Below are 22020 nucleotides of genomic sequence, written 5' to 3'. Positions count from 1 at the left end.
TATCCTTTGGATTGGGAATTACCTAAGATGGTAGCTTCCCTTAACCATTCTCAAGGTTGCTTACTGAAGATGCCAGTTGTGACATTTGTGCCTCCAAATTTCGAATGCTGGCGCAAGTCTCTTGTTGAAATCTCTGTGAGTCCTACTGCATTTGACAAGTGCTATTAGCTAGTGATTTAACCATATTTTCAAGGGATATACCTGAATTAGATGTGGATGGTTGTTGTACTGGTGGTCTCTACTGGAATGGTTATTAAAAACTTGAGGGTTTCAGAGCATAGCTGAAGTTGGGGTGGTTTCGCCACCTCGGATTGTATGTGGGCGTATATGGGTCATTTTTCCTTTGAGGTGGTCCAGGCAGACCTCCCATGGCGCTGGCTTGCTCGTGAGGGTCTTCTTGAAAGGTCGGACACATATCGGTCGCATGTTCAGGGGCAGCACATATCCCACATGCTTTAGCTGCTTGTACTTGTCTTACAGCCATTTGATGAACCAAGGCAGTTAGCTCAGTTAATCTATTTGTTAGGTCAGAATGATTTACCTCATTAACCCTTCTAGTCACCCCCTCAGATCTGACTCCAAACTGTTGAGAGTTCTCAGCCATATTAGAGATCAGTCGTTTGGCTTCATCTGTTGTTTTATTTACCAAGGCGCCGCCTGACGTGCGCAGGGTATACATATCAATTTAACCTCATTCTAATCAAGTTTTACATTTATAAACTCCTAAACACCCCACACGCGATTTATCGCAAGTATACGAATCGTGAGCGAGTATAGGGTATTAAGGGTCGATCCCACAAGGAAGATTGCAATTACCGGTACTACTAAAGCTTCTCTATTATTTAGACTATCAATGAATTATAACAAATTTTACCTACTCAAATTATACAAAATAACAAATAAAAGCTCCTTAGGTTGTGGTATCCCTAACTACTCATGCAAGTGTTATATTTGGATCATTAATTACTACATTTATGTTAATTATGGTGTAATTTCCTTATGCATTTGAATCCTACTTTCGTAGTGAATCAATTATACCTATAACTAATCCATACCTATTTTCATGGTTATGAAATTAGCTACAAGTTCATTTCTTCAATGAAATTACATGATATGAATCACTAAAAACCACATAAGTGCACCTCTACTTTCGTGAGTGTACTCCTTATGTTTAGCACTTCTTGAACTAGTGTTAAATCTCAATTTTCATTGCAGAAACAACACCTTAGATAATCATAATTAATGGTACCAGATTAATCATGATTTAAAGAGTCAAAGTGCTAAATAACTTGCTCAAATCATAGCAATCAAATAACCAAATAATAAACACTAACAATCATAGAAAGTTCAACCAAACCCAAGGCTTAAACTTTAGATACACATATTAAACACAAAATCCAGAACTTGTATATTAACTAAACTTGGAATCAAATACAAAAGATAAAGAGTTTGGAAGGAATACAACCCTTGTCACATGAGCTTTCTTCCTTGCCTTCTTCATCCTCCATTTTCATCCTAATCTAGATAATAAACAAGAATGGATGAACTATACTACTCTATACTAAACTAAACTAATACTAGGAAGATGAAAGAGCTACATTTCTGCAGCTTCAAGCTTTCTCCCGTATGTCTCTCTTTTTCTGCTATGAACTCCAATCTCTGCTATCTCTTCTTGGATCCTCTCTCTTGCAATGAATTTGGCTATTTAATGATGAAAGGTGGTCAAGAAATGAAGCTTTACACTTTCTCCTTACAGCTGGTAATGTTTCTCACATGTCTAGCTTCACATGTGAGTTGGTGGAGGTGAAATTGAGTTTTACGCGTATAAAGTAGCCTTTTCTGACCAGTGATCCGAGCTGCTACAGTGCCTCGGATCCGTATGGATCCGAGCTCGGATCCGAGCTGCTACAGTACCTCGGATCCACTAACCCAGAAACAGCCGAGGGTTCGGATGAATAGTGGATCCGAGTGTGGATCACTTGCTCTGTTTTTGGCTCAACTTCAACCGATCTTTACTTGATGTTAGAGGCTGAACCAGCTCATGTCTAAAACACGAAAGTTGTAGCCTTTTGAGTTATCTTTCCAATGCATCAAGAATCACCTCATTTGGATCTGTGTAGGCTGAGATATGACTGAAATACCCTTGCCTGCTCCATGCCTTGTTCCAGTTTCGACCAATAGCAATTGACTCTTTACTTCGGCTTTTTGACCTGGAAAACCTTCAAACTGGATTCAGATGTCTTCACCAGAGTTGTAGATCTATCTCTTATCTTCAAATGGGTTCAAGAATCATCCCAATCCGATCATTGTAGCTCAAGTTATAGCCGAAATACGAAAATATGTCAAAACTGTCAAAATACACAAAATCCAAGTAAAAAGTGATAAAAACCTCATTTAACCACTTAAAAGCATTTTTTTACCAATTATAGCCAAAATGATTCATATTCTTCCAATAATATAACCAAAGTGACTAAAAATAATATAAAATATCATACAATAATTACGTAAATTAATCACTTATCAAACTCCCCCACACTTAAATCATTGCTTGTCCTCAAGCAATCCACACATAATCAAATGCAATGATTCAAGAGGTGAAACAATATATGCACTTTGTCCAATTTAATTCCTCAAGACTTGGAAAATAATCATTATACAATTATTCAATTTACACTAAATACTCATAATATCAAGTAAAGGAAAGATAATTATACCCTAAATTCAACAAGTTAAACTTAATCTCTTACCCTAACTTAATTTTACAAATAAGCGAATCACATAGTCAATTTATAGCTTTCCTCCTCCTATAATCATCTTTTTCTCAAAATTCTATAACTAAGAGGGATTTATTCACACAAATTTTACTTAAATAGTGAGAATGCCTTTTTACGCGAAAATCGACACTTTTAGGTGAAGATCCCCGGTTACTCAACATTTCACTTATTCAAGTTGCTATGCATACTCTTAATTCAAGTACCTTTTTACGCGAATGTCAACATTTGTTGATGCCAACTCCCGGTTACTCGGTACATGAATCATTGGAGTAGAACAATTTTTATTTACTTTCTCTTTTTTTCTTTTTTTTTCTCTTTTTTTTTTCTTTATTTTTCCCTCATAGAAAAAAAAATATTTATAGAAATAATCAAAGGAGGAGTATAACCTTTATCGACTATATCAATCACTTACTTGCAAAATTAAGTAAAGAGAAGAAATCTCATTAAACATGTAAAATTATAGGCATAATTTTCCTTACTTTACCAAATATACTTTCTAAAATGTAAAAATTCTAATTGCATAATACTATTTCCAAGTTAAATGAGGACTAAACCTTCCAAAATACATATAACATTTCAACAATTGGAAGAATAAGGTTGGAACAATTAGCCCTTTTTGAATGAAAATGCAAGAATTTGAAGAACTTTTGGGCCATAGTGAAATATTGGAAAAGATTTTAGAAAAAATTTCACAGAGTTTCTCCTTATAAATGGATGAAAACTCCCTGCCAACAAACCCAATTTCAAGCAAATTATCCACATGGCAAACATTTCAAACACAATTCCAACATTTCTAAGCATTTAAATCCACAAAATATCATCACATAGGCTTAAAATGCAAGTTCAAATATTTTCCTCCCCCACACTTAAACTTCACATTGTCCTCAATGTGAGAAAAGGAAAATAAATAAAGAGTAAAAGAAAATACTGCTCAATTGAACTTGCGCAATCCGAATCCATGTCCAAGTGATGAGTTTCCAACCGTATTTGAGAAAGAATGGAGAGTTCACTTATTGCACCCTGAAAAAGACAAAATCAAAACAAATAAATTTCTTAAAAATAAAAGGTTGCAATCAACAAAATCATGCAATTCAAGGAAAAAGGAAAAATGATCAAGCATGTGGAACCATACAATGTTCAAGGGATAAAAACATGAAATGAGCTAATCTTTGCTAATCAAATATATGCATTAGTATCCAAAGCAAAGGGAAGCTAATTTCACACAAAAAATCCACAATCATGAACAAAATAAGTTCCATTTATACATTTTGTCATCAATGATCAATTCCCTGCAAGTACAAAAGCAATCTCAAAATGGAGGCAAACACACCAAACCAAAATATAAATGACCTTCGTGAGAATTCCTGAAATACTAGAAACCATTGAACCACAAGGATTATAAACGCATTTATGAATTTCATCAATTAAGGTCATCTTCAATTCACCTTTTCTTTTAGGATTACCTAAGAATTCAAGAAATTATTCAACCAAGCCCCTTTTCATTCATTAGGTAATCTAAATTACTCACATGAATATCATAAACTCCCACAAAACTAATTAAAATGCTACATTGGCCACTTAATATGCAACTTGATCACTAAGCCAAATTAAGCATAAAATTAGCAAAATTTCACCAAATAATGACAAACTCATGAGTTAAACATCACCAATAATCATCAATAAGCTCAATAAGCACAATGTAAAGCACCAAACTTCACAAAATGAAAAAAAATTCGAAATTGCCCAAAAATAGAAAAAAATAAAAATTGGCAAAATTCAAATGACAACATTTGGTGAAGATTTGTTACCTCAAACTTGTTGGTTGATGATTATGGATGCCAATGGTGATGAAACCCCCAAAAATTTCACTCCAATTCGGCCTCAAATGAAGAGTTCAAAAATTTGAAACCCTTGCTCTTGCTAAGCTCAAATCCGAATTTAGACTTGTTTTTGAAGAATTTTTAGCTATGAAATCATCTCTCAAGTGAAAAAGGAGTGTTTTGGTGAGTAGTTTAATTCCGAATTTAGACTTGTTTTTGAAGATTTTTTTTTTATCAATGCAAGTTTAATTCCGATTTTACACCCGTTGGACTGCAAGTATACAGGTCGCAATTGTAGTACAAGATGTGTATCGGGTCGATCCCACGAGGAGCAATTAAAACAATTATTAGATACTAATTTACTCTATTATTTAGACTTACAATTAATTTGAGCAGAAACTTCAGATTTTAATTCAACTACAAAAATTCTTAAATAGATAAATGCAATTTCACAATAGGAGTAGAATTCTCTAAATAATAAGATCTAAGGATGTAGATTCCACTTATGACACAAAAGATCTAAAATGAATTAATTCAACACTTGTTACTGCTCTTGTTTAACCAAGGATTCATTTCCAGAAATACCAAAATCACATTCTCATGATAATAATGGGTTAAAACAGATTAGTTTGTCCTAATCTCTTGGTAAATACTAAATCTGTTCTTATTAACACATGAAATGCAGATTTCATCCACTTGAATGTATTTCTATTCTCATGAATATACAACTCAAGTTCTACTTGTGTCATTCCATTATTTTTACCATTTCTCAATGAATAAAAATAACTATAAACCTGCTATTGGTGATCAAGTAACAACAAGTAATCCAACATACACAAGTAGATAAGTTAATACAAGACATAACAAGAATGAATAACAATCACTTCATATCATTTGGCCATAAGCTTCATCTACTCCCTAGATAAAGAAAATTAGCTACTCATGAATGATAAAACACTCATAACTTCATTAATGTAAATCATCATGAATTACAAATACAAACAGAGTAAAGAAAGTCTTAGCCAAGATATGGTGAAGCCTTCCAAAAATCTCCTTTGTCTTGAATTTAGATGATTACAAGATGAAATCCCAATTGTCCCTTGCAAGTACCTAGCTAGAGAGACTATGTTTTTCTGTCAGAAACTAAGCTACGAATGGTTCCCAGATCTCTCCCCATATCTCTGCATAAAAAACACTCAAATGCTCCATTTTTCCAAGTCAAATTCTATCCTTTGATTCCCAAATCTCCACTTTGTTAGCATAGTCAAAAACCAATATTTTTGACTTGAAAATAAGCCACTTTTCTTGCCCTTTTGTCTTCTGAAGCATGTGCACCGAATTCCCTTGCATCTTATAGCTGGAAAGTGGTATGAACACAAGAGAATTGGCTGAGTCAAATTGCAGAATTTCGGCTATAAAACGCGCCTACACAAAACGCGGCATAACTCGCGTTTTGTCTACTCGCGTTTTCACTCTGGCCTTATTTCAACTGCGATTTTCTCATTTATAAAGGCCAAACTAGCTTTTGTGCAAAACACAAAAGTTGTAGCCCTTTGTGTTAGCTTTCCAATGCTTCAAGAATCATCCAAATCGGAGCTTTGTAGCCTGAGATATGATCGAAATACTGTCACCTGTTCAAACCTCTGTTTTAACTTCCGACCACAGAATGCAGCTTCTGTATTCCAACGTTTTGCCCATGAAGATGGCAGAAATGGATTTCGATGTCTTCATACGAATTGTAGGTCTCTTTCTTAGCTTTAAAATGGTATAAAGATCACCTCAATCCGATAAGTGTAGCTCTAGATATGGTCAAAATACTGAAAAGTGTCAAAACTGACTTGTATTGCATTTCCTCACTTGAACGTTTTTCACTTCATTCTTCTTGTTGCCACTTAAATTCATCACCAAATCTCTATTTTTCACCTCAATTGACCTCCTTTGGTGATTGATTCATTATTCCTGCATAAAAATGAAGTTTTTACTATTAAAATCAATAGAAATGCAATATTATCCACTTTTACCAAAAATATATAATTTTACCAAAAACCTCTTTATTTTAATTATAAAACTAAATAATCAACTCAAAATTAACTAATAAAATGCACTTAAAAATACGTAAAATAAACTCTTATCAGTATACATATCAATTTAACCTCATTCTAATCAAGTTTTACATTTATAAACTCCTAAACACCCCACACGCGATTTATCGCAAGTATACGAATCGTAAGCGAGTATAGGGTATTAAGGGTCGATCCCACAAGGAAGATTGCAATTACCGGTACTACTAAAGCTTCTCTATTATTTAGACTATCAATGAATTATAACAAATTTTACCTACTCAAATTATACAAAATAACAAATAAAAGCTCCTTAGGTTGTGGTATCCCTAACTACTCATGCAAGTGCTATATTTGGATCATTAATTACTACATTTAGGTTAATTATGGTGTAATTTTCTTATGCATTTGAATCCTACTTTCGTAGTGAATCAATTATACCTATAACTAATCCATACCTATTTTCATGGTTATGAAATTAGCTACAAGTTCATTTCTTCAATGAAATTACATGATATGAATCACTAAAAACCACATAAGTGCACCTCTACTTTCGTGAGTGTACTCCTTATGTTTAGCACTTCTTGAACTAGTGTTAAATCTCAATTTCCATTGCAGAAACAACACCTTAGATAATCATAATTAATGGTACCAGATTAATCATGATTTAAAGAGTCAAAGTGCTAAATAACTTGCTCAAATCATAGCAATCAAATAACCAAATAATAAACACTAACAATCATAGAAAGTTCAACCAAACCCAAGGCTTAAACTTTAGATACACATATTAAACACAAAATCCAGAACTTGTATATTAACTAAACTTGGAATCAAATACAAAAGATAAAGAGTTTGGAAGGAATACAACCCTTGTCACATGAGCTTTCTTCCTTGCCTTCTTCATCCTCCATTTTCATCCTAATCTAGATAATAAACAAGAATGGATGAACTATACTACTCTATACTAAACTAAACTAATACTAGGAAGATGAAAGAGCTACATTTCTGCAGCTTCAAGCTTTCTCCCGTATGTCTCTCTTTTTCTGCTATGAACTCCAATCTCTGCTATCTCTTCTTGGATCCTCTCTCTTGCAATGAATTTGGCTATTTAATGATGAAAGGTGGTCAAGAAATGAAGCTTTACACTTTCTCCTTACAGCTGGTAATGTTTCTCACATGTCTAGCTTCACATGTGAGTTGGTGGAGGTGAAATTGAGTTTTACGCGTATAAAGTAGCCTTTTCTGACCAGTGATCCGAGCTGCTACAGTGCCTCGGATCCGTATGGATCCGAGCTCGGATCCGAGCTGCTACAGTACCTCGGATCCACTAACCCAGAAACAGCCGAGGGTTCGGATGAATAGTGGATCCGAGTGTGGATCACTTGCTCTGTTTTTGGCTCAACTTCAACCGATCTTTACTTGATGTTAGAGGCTGAACCAGCTCATGTCTAAAACACGAAAGTTGTAGCCTTTTGAGTTATCTTTCCAATGCATCAAGAATCACCTCATTTGGATCTGTGTAGGCTGAGATATGACTGAAATACCCTTGCCTGCTCCATGCCTTGTTCCAGTTTCGACCAATAGCAATTGACTCTTTACTTCGGCTTTTTGACCTGGAAAACCTTCAAACTGGATTCAGATGTCTTCACCAGAGTTGTAGATCTATCTCTTATCTTCAAATGGGTTCAAGAATCATCCCAATCCGATCATTGTAGCTCAAGTTATAGCCGAAATACGAAAATATGTCAAAACTGTCAAAATACACAAAATCCAAGTAAAAAGTGATAAAAACCTCATTTAACTACTTAAAAGCATTTTTTTACCAATTATAGCCAAAATGATTCATATTCTTCCAATAATATAACCAAAGTGACTAAAAATAATATAAAATATCATACAATAATTACGTAAATTAATCACTTATCACCGCCACTAGCTGCATCTACCATGCTTCTATCCATAGGTAGCAGTCCCTCATTAAAATACTGGATCAACAATTGGTCAGGGATATGATGGTGCGAGCAACTAGCACACAGCTGTTTGAATCGCTCCCAGTATTCGTAGAGAATCTCTCCATTGGCCTGCCTAACTCCACATATTTCCTTTCTGATGTTGGCGGCCCTGGAGGCTGGGAAGAACTTCTCAAGGAACTGCCGTTTCAGTCCTTCCCAAGTAGTAATGGACCCTGATGGCAAATAGAACAGCCAATCCTTAGCCTTGTCTGCTAAGGAGAAAGGAAAAGCACGCAGCTTGATTTGTTCTTCCATAACACCCTGAGGTTTCATGGTCGAGCACACCACTTGGAATTCCTTCAAATGCTTGTGTGGGTTCTCACCTGCAACACCACGAAAAGTAGGCAATAAATGGATCAAACCAGATTTTAAATTCAAAAGCCTTCTCAGTGTCAGGATACGTAATGCACAGAGGCTATTGGTTAACATTCGGGGTTGCAAGTTCTCTCAAAGTCCTTTGGGCTGCCATTGTTTCGTTGGGTCCAGTCAAGTCTATTTCCAACTCAACTGATGAATCACTTAAGTCAGAATTTTGTTCAAATCCGGGGGGTAGTACTACTGAAACTTGTTGCTTTTGCAACTTAGTCTCCTTCGTCAACCTCATTGCTATTTTCTCGATCTCTGGGTCAAATTCGAGTCTTCCTGTACGGGAAGATTGAAGCATAAAACATGAGCTAAAGAAAGCCTATGCAATAAATCACTTCAAACATCAGTTCCCCAGCAATGGCGCCAAAATTTGGTGTCTGTCAAACAACCAAAAATAAAATTTATATCAAAACCTACTCTCAAAACTAAATGAGTATAGTCGTAAGTAGGGTCGTCTCCTCAAGAAACTAGCAGATTTATTACACAGATAATTTTGGGGGGGGGGTTTCAGGAAGGGAGATATAAAGAACAAATTAAAGATGTAAGGGTACTGAATTTCCACTTCACAAATAGTGCAGTAGCTAAAGGATATAATAAACAATTAATTGACATAATCTAGTCAAGAAAATAATTTCGGCACCGGCTCACGCAATTGATCATGGATACCTGGAATAATTCACACATTCGTAAGTAAATTGGTTCTAGCAATTCAACAACCGCTAAACTACCAATCTCTCCTTAGTTATATGATAGTCCAAAGACGCTCTTAAACTACTCCCTTGTAAAATAGATAATCCCAGAGACGCTCGTAGGATTTAATCTATTCACGATTTTAGGAATTAGAGAGACTCAATTCTAGTTAACAAACACACATGCGGGTTCATTTAAACTAGATTAACTATTCCTACGACACAGATTAAATTACTTGCGAGACAATTAAATTGTGTTGTTTGCCACTAATTTTAAGACGAGCAAGTGATACATACCACCGTCTTAATTGGCAATGTACCATTCAGATAGTTGAATAACTGGCCACATTAATCCAATAGATCCAAACAATAATAGCTTATTAAAACAAGGAATAATTAAATACCCACTAACGCAGAATTTAAAATAGCGTAGAACAATTAAAAAGATCTCCCAATTATCCGTGCACCGGGCCTTGATTATTCCTCAACTAGACAAAGGAACCTAGCCTTGCCTCATAAAGATGGTGCAATTGAAAGCTTTTCTGGAATTTAGTTGATGAAAAAGTAAAAGGTATAGCCGCTAGTCTCTAACTCACGTTTCGAAGAAAAAGATAATTAAAGACAAAAGATAAAAAAAATAAACTGCTAGTCTGTTGCTTTTCTATTTAAAGTGTTTTCCGCCGCCGCCTCCTTTAGCCAAATCCGTGTTTGTATCTACGAAGGGTAGCTTCCCTTATTTTCCTCCTTGAGTTGTTGCCAAAAGATTCTCTGAAGATGTTTCCTAATCCCACGCAACTTCAGAACATATCTCCCAAAAATAGTGGCGGCTTCCAGGGATAAGTCCCGCGGTCCGTCTTTTTTGGACATCACTCTGCGATCTCTGAAGTGGGCACGCTCTGGAATGAATAGCCTTCTGGAATTTGGCCTCTTTTCACCACTTTTGACACCCATCGCCTGCAACTGACACAAATACCAATTATAAGCAGAAACCCATTACTTTGCATAATAAGTGGCCAAAATTGAGACCACATACCATCAAATAAAATGCACAATTGTCTCACTATCAAATGCACAAAATTTAACGTGGTTCCTTATTGAGTCTGCATCCATAGAGAGAATAGTCATTTTTTTGTTATGAGAGAAAAAACCTTATACAAGAATATAATTTGAATCCAAACCCAATGTTTGTGTACTATCTCCCACACCTAAGAGTCCTCTTTTACCTCATGTACAAAGCTACATGGCTCCTTGTGTGCCATTTTGTAGTATTCCAATCTTCACCTATTTATAAGTCACATTACTGGAGCAACATCAAAATAATAATAGGATTTAAATGCTAATTCCTAAACTCATACAAAATAGAAAATAGCTCCTAATTTCTAAACTCATATAAATAGGAAATTCTTTAACTACTACTTCAAGTAATTAAAACAATTAGGAAACTAGTTATTTTCATACAAAATAAAGAACCCACCTAAAAGAAATTAAGCCAATTTAACGAGAATCCAATAGAGATAGTAAAAGTGCACGCCATCAATAATGGAATTACCTTTCAAGTGCTCAGCAAAGCAACCTGAGGAGAGGATACTAATTGGAGATGTTCTAACTTCACTTTAAAAAAAATAAAATTCTCCACATTAAGAGCTAACAAAAGCCCCAGAGATAGTACGCATAAGAGAAATTTAGAGTGATACAACTGGATGTCATCGTAAATATTCCCACTGATCTTTTGATTTTATATGAGCTAAGTGATTGTAGCCTTGTTTCTTCTCTTGTAAAACAGCTAACAAATGTTGCCCTCTAAAGCATGTATATAATTCTCCCCTTTACTCGTACATTTTTTTTGGGTATGTAATTTATTGAATTTAATCAAGATAAAGCTCTCTTTTTGGTAATACTGGTTCACTTCAGTTCCCTAAACAACTTAGCATAACCAAACAGAGAATCTGTGCTAACTGAGCTTCTTTATATTGTGTACAAGTAAATAGTTTGAAAGGACATATATTTAGGTCTAGGATGACTTTTGCTAGAAACTTCCTGGTAAGTGGAAGCTTATTCATCTTTACTTGCCTCACATGTCAGTAGACTTTTCCTTCGAGGTACCTCTACCACCCCAGTCTTGGAAACTTTTTAACTAATCTCTATGTCAAGAATTGCAAGGTTTGACTTTAATATTATCTACATGAATTCTATTAGACTTGACTTGTTTTTTTGTTAACACTAAAAAAAAAAATCAAAGGATGTTGGCAGAAAGTTCATAAGATCAAAAGACTCCAACAACAAGGACGTTGTTATTATCTCTAGCTAGTAACTATTACATCAATGTCCTCAGTACGGTCAATACTTAACCATTCTTTAAACTAAAATGGTGCATTATAGGCTGATAGCTGAAGCTTGATTAACTACATTCTTTATAAAAATGCTTCACCAATTCTTAGATACTTCATACTTGCACAACTCTGTTTCTGTTCCACACCCCAAGTCCAATAAAGTTTTATATCAACCTAATTCACTTCTCACAGTTTTCATTCCACGTATAAATGGACAACTCAAATTAGTAAGGATATTAAAGTTCTGATTTGTGATGATTCAAAGAATCCCAAAAGACTTGTGATGTAGAACAAAGGGAAGTGACAGTTGCCAACAAAAGCCATGCTTTCACTTAACTCTTTTAAACGGCTTGTAGGATATAACTGTTGTAAAGGAAGAAGAACAAATGACAGCTACTATTCTTTCTATAGTTTAGAGAGGAACCTAAGCAACCTGATGTATTCATTTGTAGAAACAAAATATTTATTGCAATCTTAATGCATGATAAGGCTAAAAGATACATAATCAGGTCCACATAAAAAGTAGCTAAGAACTTAATCAAAATTCAAAGAAAGCAAAATAAAACCAATTATCTATTATGCCCCATAATTGAAAGTACAAAATTCGGCATATATAATGGCACCTATGGAATCAACTAAATAACTCTTGAACCTTCAAAATAATCAAGCTGTTGAATTATATAGCAATATCTGTTTGATCTGGTCAAAACATTGTATCTGATCCACTCAAGATCTGAGAGTTGGCTATAAGAAATAGTAGGCCATGAGCGCAATCGAATAAGGAAAGTAACTTCCTATAAAATTTGCACAAAAGTGCTAAGTACTTACTGTCATAAGAAGCTGGTGTTTAATCTTCTTCAAATTTGCTAAAACATCTTCATGTTCATCCTTCTCCTGGAGATTCTCTACAGCAGTTTAGAGCCAAATTCATGATCAATAAAACACACTGCAGCTTGTGAGTGAAATGCTCATCCTCTGGCCTTATTAAGTTTGCATCAATGACTTGAAGTGGATCGGGAAGAGAATCTTCTACCCAGCTTCTAAGGCTCAAATCTCCTGAAAACATTTCATCACTAGGCTTCATCCTGGAAAAAGTTTCAATCAAAACTATTTCAAAACTATATACATCAATTCTTGTCGAAACTATCCCATCTAATCCATACTCTGTCATAAGATTACAATAGTCAGAATAATGGAATTAGCTAAAAGATTAACAATAGATGGACAAATGTAGAAGCAAAGAAAATGTAGACAGAGAAAGATAAAAGATTAACTTGGTGCAATGTGTTGCGAGGCGGTTGGTATGCAAAATACTTTCTCCTTCGCCAAACATTTTTTATATACCAAAATCACTTACATGAGCAGCCATATCTTCATCAAGCAAGATATTACTAGGCTTCAAGTCACAATGTACCACAGGAGTATCATAATCATAATAGAGATATTCCAATACACAAGCAACATCAATCATTATGTTTACTCGTTGAAATAGATCTAAGAAATGGTCACGAAAGGACAACCACTTATCAAGATTCCCATTAGGCATGTATTTGAGTACCAAGGCTTTCAAATCAGGGTTGGAGTAGCTACCGAACACCATTGTAAGATTTCGATGGTGTAAACTCCTTAGTACCTCGCATTCTCTATCAAAACTTTTTAATGCACCTTCTACTTGCAAGTTGAATACCTTGATAGCCACAACAATGCCATCACTTAGGATCCCTTTGTAAATAGAACCAAAGCTCCCTTCTCCTAGCAAATTGCTTTCACTATAGTTATCAGTTGAGTGCAAAAGGTCATAGTAGGAAAATATTTCATATTTTGCCACTGACATCAATGCTGCTCCACCTGAACCGTTTGGCTTCTTCAGCCACCTTAGAACCAATATTGCTACAATTGCTATTATCAGTATTGCTGCAATCACTGATAGACTAATGACAAGTAAAAGCATTTTTTTTTGCTTGATCTTCTAATTGAATTACTCTAACATGGTGGAACACTAAGCCTTGGGTCACCACAGAGTCCTTCATTATTCATGAACAATTGACCTGTAAAGTTTCTGAAGGGACCATCTCAAGGAATTTCGCCGCTTAATCTATTTAAAGAAACATTAAATTCCTTAAGAGATTTGAGTGCCTCCATTGACTAGGGTATCACACCAGAGAGATTATTGTGTGAAAGGTCCAAGAATTCCAAGCTGAGCATATTACCTATTGATTCTGGTATAGAACCCTGCAAATTATTTCTCGCCAATGAAAGGTTCTATAAAACTTGCAACTCTCCAATTGCTGCAGGGATTTTGTCTGATAATTGATTGAACGAGATATCCAAGCTATATTCTACTTTGCGGTTCCCGATCTCTAAGCGATCCACTTAAGAAATTTGATGAAAGGTTGAGAATTTCGAGATCTTTTATGCTCAATAGGGTAGCAGGTATCATGGAAGTTAACCAATTGGAGTCCAAATAAAGCTCTCTCAAATCTGTCATATTTCCTAAGCATTCTGGAAAACTACCAAAGAATTGATTTTGACTCAATTGTAACAAACCCAAACTATGTAGTCCACAGAAAATGTCCAAGACATCTCTTATTTGATTGAAGTCCAGTTTCAACTCCTGAAGATTTGTCAACCTATGGATTGGTACAAATCCAATCAATTCATTACCTAAAAAATCTATAACTAGTAAACTGCTCAAATTGCTGATTCCGGCTGGGATGTTTCCTTTGATTTTACAACTGAATTCATTCAAGTGTTCAAGAGTTGAATAGTTAGAAAAAGAAGCAGGTAGAAAACCATTTAAACGATTCTGATCCACTACCATATATCTCAAGAATCTGCAAGTCAACAAGAAAGTGAAACAGCTTAATTCTGGAGATGAGGGTTTGCTTGACAGCTTGTTGAAAGTCAAGTTTAGAAATTTTAGATTTCTTAAAGTTCCTAAAGAGTCGGGGATTGAACCTGTAAGCCCGTTATTGTCAAGCAAGAAGCAACTAGCTTAGAAGCATTTGAGATGAAGCTAGGTATAATTCCACTCAAGTAATTATGGTAAATATTAAAATACTGCAGATTGCTTAGCTTATTACTCATTGTCAAAGGAATAGTTGCTGAAAACTTGTTCTGGCAGAGTTCAATTCTTTTGAGAGATGAGATGTTAAAAATTGTTGCTGGTATGAAACTCGATAATGTATTGTTGTGTAAATGAAGCTCCTCCAATTTGTGATGGTTCCCAATCTTTTCGGGTATTCCACCTGTAATAGAGTGAACTACTTTTGCATTAGCATACCATCAGCAGCTTTCCATTAGCACTGTCTAGAAAGGAAAAGTTGATTTCACTTAACCGAATATAAGGCTAAATTCTGTTTGATAATCCAAGTTAGCACTTAAATTTAATGGATTCAAATCTTAATATATTCAGACTGTTTGATAACAAAAAATTGAACATTTAAATTTATTAAGTAACACTAAATTTCCTAGGCAAAATTTGCTCCCAAAATTAAGTGATAAGTTATTCATTTATCACTGAATGTAATATACACACAAATATATTAGATTTAATACTTAACAATTCAATAATTTAAGAGATTCAGACTTCAGTTTTATCAAACGCACCCCAAGTTATCATATTACCTATAGATCAACCTAATGTGGAGTTTTAAAGATAGTCTACGAAATTAAGACCTTGTAATTAGGAATGAAGGCATACCCATCACTATGTTGTTTTCAAAATATAACTTCATCAACATAGCTAAATTTCCTGTTTCAGTTGGAATTGCACCTGTAAAATTGCAACATTTATGAGTTTGATTTGACTTGTAATGGAAAAATAGTCGTGATTCTTTTAATTTATAGATCCAATCGTATCCTGAGCTCTACTGATGGTTTAAGCAATTAAGAGCTTTTACTTAGAGCATCCACAATGCTATTACACTTTGTGGAGTGTAATCCACATGCCACGTCAGCATTCCACTTTCTCCTCTTTTATTACACTTTCACTCACAATGGATTACACTCCACAAGGTGTAATAGCATGGGTCCACAATTAATCAAATATTTATTTTAATAATGCATAACTCATATCCCATAAATAAATAAAGTAATTTTTAAAACTAATTTTGTTATTTTTAAAAAATAAAGTACTAACTTTCGTTAAATTTTGTACTTTTTGAATTTTTTTATTTTCTAAAAATGATATTATTAATTTTTAAGTTTGAATAATATATCTTTTTCTATGTTTCAAAAATAATATATTGTTATTTTTTTAAAAATAATTATGTAGGAAATTAAACAAATATTTGATACTTCAAATGCAAAGATATCATAATAATCCATACTTAATTAATAATTCGGAATGTAATTAGTTGAACTCCATAACATAATATTACATAAGTTAAATCAAATAAAATACAAATAATAACAAAATGAATACTAGTTGCCATAGGAAGAAAATTCAATGGATTACACGCATCACCTGTGTGATGCGTGTAATATCCATGACACGGCTCCAATGGGGAGCCGTGTCATGGAGGGGTGTAATGGGTACACCCCCATTGGAGCTGCCCTTAGGAACTTTGGCATACCAGTCAATTTGTTGTCGGCAAAACTTAAAATTGTCAACATAGTTAAATTCCCTATTTCATTTGGAATTGCACCTGCAAAATTTCAACTTTTATGAGATTGATTTGACTTGTATTGGAAGTATATAATAACAACATTAATTGAGATTACTGAATTCTTCAAATGCATTAATTTGACAAAAAAAAAATTAATTGGAAATGATTATAGAATGTCTATAACATGATATGGGGGAGATTTGACCCAATTATAGATCAGGTTAGATTTACACAACTGGTTTGAACTGGATTTGTGAGGGCCCAATTCCGTTAGTGTAGTGGGATAATAATTCTAACCATAACAGAATTAGACCTCATTTCCTTCTCTATGTTATATCAATCAACTCCTTTGTGCTTCATTTCTTCTTCTTCCTCTCTTTCTCTTACTCTGCTTAATCACATATGTACAATTATTAATATATATATATAGAATTGTATATTAGGTAATATATATAATATATAATTATACATATTGTACCATGAAATATTAATAATTTATGTTGGACTTGGGTTTTATCCCACCAACCGTTTATTTTGTTACATTTGGATTTTATTCCACCAACCGTTCATTTTGTTGGATTTGGATTTTATGGGTTTGGGTTTTATTCCACGGACCATTCATTTTGTTGGCTTTGGATTTTATCCCACCAATTGTTTATTTTGTTGGATTTAGGTTTTATCCCATCAACTGGGATAAAATCCAAACCCAACAATTTATATATAAATTTATAATAATTCATAAATATTAAGTGTATATATATACTTATGTACTTAATTATGAGCTTAGGTGAAACTCGATTTGATTCCGAAACTTGTATTAAAGTGTGAGCTGAACTTGAACCTTCTAACTTAAACCTAAACCCAAAAATTCATAAGTCCGAAAATCCTATTTATTTTGTAAACCAAGTTTGGATTTATCAAAGTTCAACTCATGGAGTCTAATTAACACACCAGTCTTGGTGCAAGTCTCCAATCTAATGGATTCCCATTCTCGCGCAACTACTTGGTTCCGCCTTAAGTCGGCCTTTTGCGGAAAGTAAATCCCAAATCCTTCAACCCTTATTCCTCCTCAACTATTCCAAAATAACCTACTGTTATTATAATCTAACAAACAATAACCAATACTCTGCTTGTCCTTCAATTTCACCATCAGATTGCTACTACCTCTACCGTTGTGCGTATCGCCCTCCTATGGATCTGTATGCCATAGTTTGCTGGTGTATTTTTTGTACAATTATGTTGATAGAATGTTGTTTTCATGTGAAAATTAATGAATATGGTGATAAAGAATGGTTTAAATGATGAGAAAGTGCCATGAAGAAAGAGGAATATGGTGATTTTGTTTTTGAGAAATTGAGGCTGCTAGGGGTGTATTATTGCCAAAATTTGAAATTATTTATGTTTGACTTTGTTTATCTTTTGCTCATGAATATCTCAGGCTAAAGATTTCACCTCAATAGTAAATCGATGGACATGGGAGAAAGAATTTGTTGGTAATGGAAAACTTGGTTTAATAAAGAAAAAGGAAGTGTGGGCTTCAGGGTATTTATTGGATGTTTAGCTTTGTTTATCTGGTCATGAATGTCTCAAACTAAAGATTTCACCTCAATAAAAAAAAAAAGGGCATGAGAGAAAGAATTTGTTGGTAATGGTGTAGACACCAAATTTTTGATTTTTTAATTTTATTGGTTTAATTAATTTAATTTTGCTTTATTTGTTTCAATTCTAGTGTTTTTATTTTATTTTTATTTTTATTTTTATTTTGTTCTAGTTCATTTTATTTTATTATTTTTGTCTTCATACTAAATTTCAAAAAAAGGGAAAAATGAAAAATACAAAAATACAAAATAATGTGTGAAATTAGTGGAAGTTTGCATGCTAGACAAATGGAGAACATGCATTAGGACAAGTGTCCCTTTTATATTTGGACAACACATCACTTAGGAGGGGGGAGATGGAGACACTTGTAGGATTGAGGATTTGAAAACAAAAAGAAAAGAAAAAGGGATGGCTGGGGGTTTAAGAAAAAAGGACGGCTAGAAAGACTGGGGTTGGTGGGCAGAGCAAAAGAAACGAATAGGAGGTTTCAGGACGGCTGAGTGAGAGGAGGGAGTAAAAATCTGGGGGGTGATGGCTAGGTTTTGAGATAGAGAGAGAGTTGGGGGTTTGAAAGAAAGGCTGAGGGAGAATGAAAAAGAGAGAGCCGAGAGTGAAAGAAAAAGCTTCGGCTGAAGAAAAAGAGAGGAGTAGAAAGGCGGCTAGAAAAAAAAGGAGAACCTACGGGAGTTTTCTGAGGGAAGTTTCGGGAAGAGAAGGGTTTTGAGGGAAACAAAAACAAGGGGAGAAAGGGTGGCGATGAGAAAGAAAAACTGAAAAGGGGAGTTCATCGGGGCAGAGGAAGAAGAAAGCTTCGAGCTTGGGGGGCACTGAAAAAAGACGAGGAAGACACAAGAGAGGATCTGGGGTTGCAAGAAGGTGACGGGCTGAAAGAAAGGAAGAAGGAAAAACTGCAACGGGAAGGAAGAACAGTAGAAAATTTTTCCAGAAAAATTTGCTAAAAGGCTGGTCGTTCAGCCATTTTCGGGAAGGGTTTTCTCTTTTGTTACGGGTTCTTTTGAGGACCTTTTGATTGCTGCATCTTTTCTACTATTATGGGAGCAATTTTGGTTTTGAACCTTTTTGGAAAGAACGTTGGTATAGCCTTCGAATTCGGGTTTAAAGTTCGAGTCTTCACAGTTCTTCACCGAAAATTGCGTCCTGGATTTTGATGTTTTGCGAATCTGGTTCATCTACGGATGTTCACGCTGATTTGACCACACAAAGCAGCGAAGGAAGGTTAGCAATGGCTCTAACTTGGTTTATTTTCCTTGATCAGTTTCCTCTTTTTCTTTTTTTGTTCATGGATCTTGTGGCTGCAACTTCCTTGCTCTTCCTCAGTTCTTTGCTGTTCTTTTGTTTCATGTTTTCCTGGTGTTAGGTTCTTTTCCCTTTTGTGTTTCTTTTGTGTTGGGTTATAAAATGCATAAAATATGAGATCTTGCTTGTTTGGAATGGTATTTCCTGTGGTTTCTGGGAAGGAAGACCCAAGTTGCCGAATATTTTTCAGATTTTTGCATACTCTTCCCCTCTGAACTTTGTGTTTAAACGTAAGAGTTTTTATGGTTAAAACTGGAAAAAATGTTTGATGATCTTGCTACTTTGATCCAAGTTTTGGTTCGTTAAGCTATTAGTTGTGTTGGGTTGGAAAAGAGATTGCATTCAAATAACCCAGAAAGAAAGCTTCTCGAATTGCAGAAGAAGAGAAAGCCTTCGTAGCATGCATGGAAATTTTCAGAAAAATTGCATTTTAACCCCCAAGTCTCCCCTTTGTTTACTATGGCCCTACAAACTTTCAATTTCTTTCAATTGGGTCTTTAACTTAATTGCAAATGGGTCCCTAAACTTTATTTTCCTTTAATTTTGACCCCAAAACTTTGTCAATATTCGTAAACAAGTTTTTTTTTTTATTCTTTTGACTTCTTGAATGTGGTTTGTTTACATGATTTGATTGATTCAATTTCATGATTTACTTTATCTTTCATGATTGTTTGTTAATTAAAGTGGTGCATTGACCCTTTTTTTGTTTTTGGAGGGTAAATAAGTGATTTCATTTCATTAGAGCTCCAACTTCAAGGGAGGTAACCTCTATCTCCTTGATTTTATTTTTCCTACGTGCCCTATGTGACTTTACGTGCTTAATTGTATGCCTCTTGGATGTTTATTTATTTATTTGCTTTATTGGCTTTAGCTTTGTATATTTATTTTAGTTCAATTTTGATCATTTGAAAGGCACTTGAATGCCAAATTTGTAATAGTTAGGTATTTATTTTTATTATTTATTTTATTTTCCCTTTTAGATTGTAGTAGGCCCCCCTTGAATGTAATAGTTAGGGTTTATTGGTTTTATTTTGTTTTGTGTGGTTTGCATGCTTACGTGCTATGTGTTATCGCTTTCCTAGGTTCTTACATCTAGATACCATGCTTATGTGTTATGTGTTATGTGAATTACGTGCTCACATGCCTACTCGCTTTAATTATGCACATTTACTTATGTATGTATGATGGATGCAAATGCACGAAACCGTGGCTAGACCAACGCTAGTCATGGTCTTCCCTTCGAGCTCTTGCAAGTCCAATGCTTGTGAGAGAGCGTTAGTGAAGGACTAGTCCAATGCTAGATCCAATAGGACCGTCCCTCGCTAGTACATTCGCATGCCTTCATCTCATGTTCATGCATTTTTTTCTTTTTAGTATTTTTCCATTTTTGCATGACCCTTCTCCCTTTTCCCACATTTGAACTATGATCATAGGGTTTTTGCATTTCATTCTAGTTACTAAGCTCATTTGCGTGCATAGGTTAGGGAGTCACCCCTTGAATATGGGATATGGACGAGTTTGGCTTTCTAGCCTTAGCACGCTCGTATTCCCTCTATTAAAGGGAAAATTGAGTCACGAACATTAGTCCCCCGTACCCGACATGATGCACTCCTTTAAGATATGTATATTTGTATGATTATTTTATTCCTTTTCTTTTCTTAGAGTCTCATATTTTGCATTATTCGTGACCTCTACAAAGAGTCATTATTGGGCATCACAATTAATGTGATTGGTACCATTCGAGCTTTGAAGAGAAATTTTGCCCCCCGATGTCCCCCTAGGTCTAGGGTTTGCATTCATATAGCACATCCAAATGTGATAAATTCTTTGGTTAAAAACAAGAAAATCTTTGACTAAATCGCGCAACTAGCCTTGGCTAGGTCGAAGGGGTGCCTTGGATTTTTATCCTTGCCTTCCCCTTCGTCAAATGTGACTCCCGAACCTTTTTCATTGGTTTACGTAGACTAGGAGTCGTTTAAAAGGGGTTTCTTTCTACCTTTTCCTCTAAAAATTCATTTTAGGTGACTTGGTACACCTTAACTCAATACCAAGTGGCGACTCCGATTTTTATTTCAAAAATCCTTTTTAAACTATATTTTGGGTCAAATCGTCGCATTTTCAAGTCCCATTTAGACCCATATTTTTCTTCATTTTCTTTGTAAACCAAAATTCATCTTTCAAATAAAATTCCCTTTTTAAACCATTTATTTATTTTATTAAAATGGAAAACTTGCTTGAATAGAGAAAGAGAAAGTTGGGGCTTGGGGGTATTATCGGACTTTTGATAAAAAATAATGCTGACATCGGTCGACAAATAAAAAGGGGTAATTTCAGAAACCTCCTTTCAAGTTTTTAATAATATCACTTAGTGCCTTTAAAATTTAAAAAATATCACTTACATTCCCTATTTTCAATATTTTTTTTTTTTTGCAACACTTTCAAT

At 34.7% G+C, this 22020-nt stretch overlaps 1 protein-coding gene across 1 annotated transcript; it reads right to left on the bottom strand.

The window, feature by feature from the left end:
- Positions 1-10435: 10435 nt before the first annotated feature.
- On the bottom strand, positions 10436-14002 carry LOC113771378 (probable LRR receptor-like serine/threonine-protein kinase At3g47570). Its single transcript, XM_027315963.1, has 3 exons — positions 13396-14002; positions 12880-12956; positions 10436-10681 (listed from the first exon to the last, which is right to left on the bottom strand). The coding sequence occupies exons 1-3, from the start codon at positions 14000-14002 to the stop codon at positions 10436-10438; spliced, it is 930 nt and encodes a 309-aa protein (XP_027171764.1).
- Positions 14003-22020: the final 8018 nt, after the last annotated feature.

Source organism: Coffea eugenioides, chromosome 5 (assembly GCF_003713205.1).
Source record: "Coffea eugenioides isolate CCC68of chromosome 5, Ceug_1.0, whole genome shotgun sequence".
In the NCBI taxonomy this organism is placed as follows: Eukaryota; Viridiplantae; Streptophyta; class Magnoliopsida; order Gentianales; family Rubiaceae; genus Coffea; species Coffea eugenioides.
The sequence above is the reverse complement of the archived record's forward strand: the minus strand, read 5'-3'. Positions and strand labels throughout refer to the sequence as shown.

Coding starts and splice junctions, on each gene's coding strand:
- LOC113771378 (XM_027315963.1), bottom strand. CDS start 14,002: ATGCTTTTACTTGTCATTAGTCTATCAGTGATTGCAGCAATACTGATA. Junction 12,957..13,395: donor TGCTCATGTAAGTGATTTTG/GTATATAAAAAA, acceptor AAACTGCTGTAG/AGAATCTCCAGGAGAAGGAT. Junction 10,682..12,879: donor AACACCAGCTTCTTATGACA/GTAAGTACTTAG, acceptor TATTTGTGTCAG/TTGCAGGCGATGGGTGTCAA.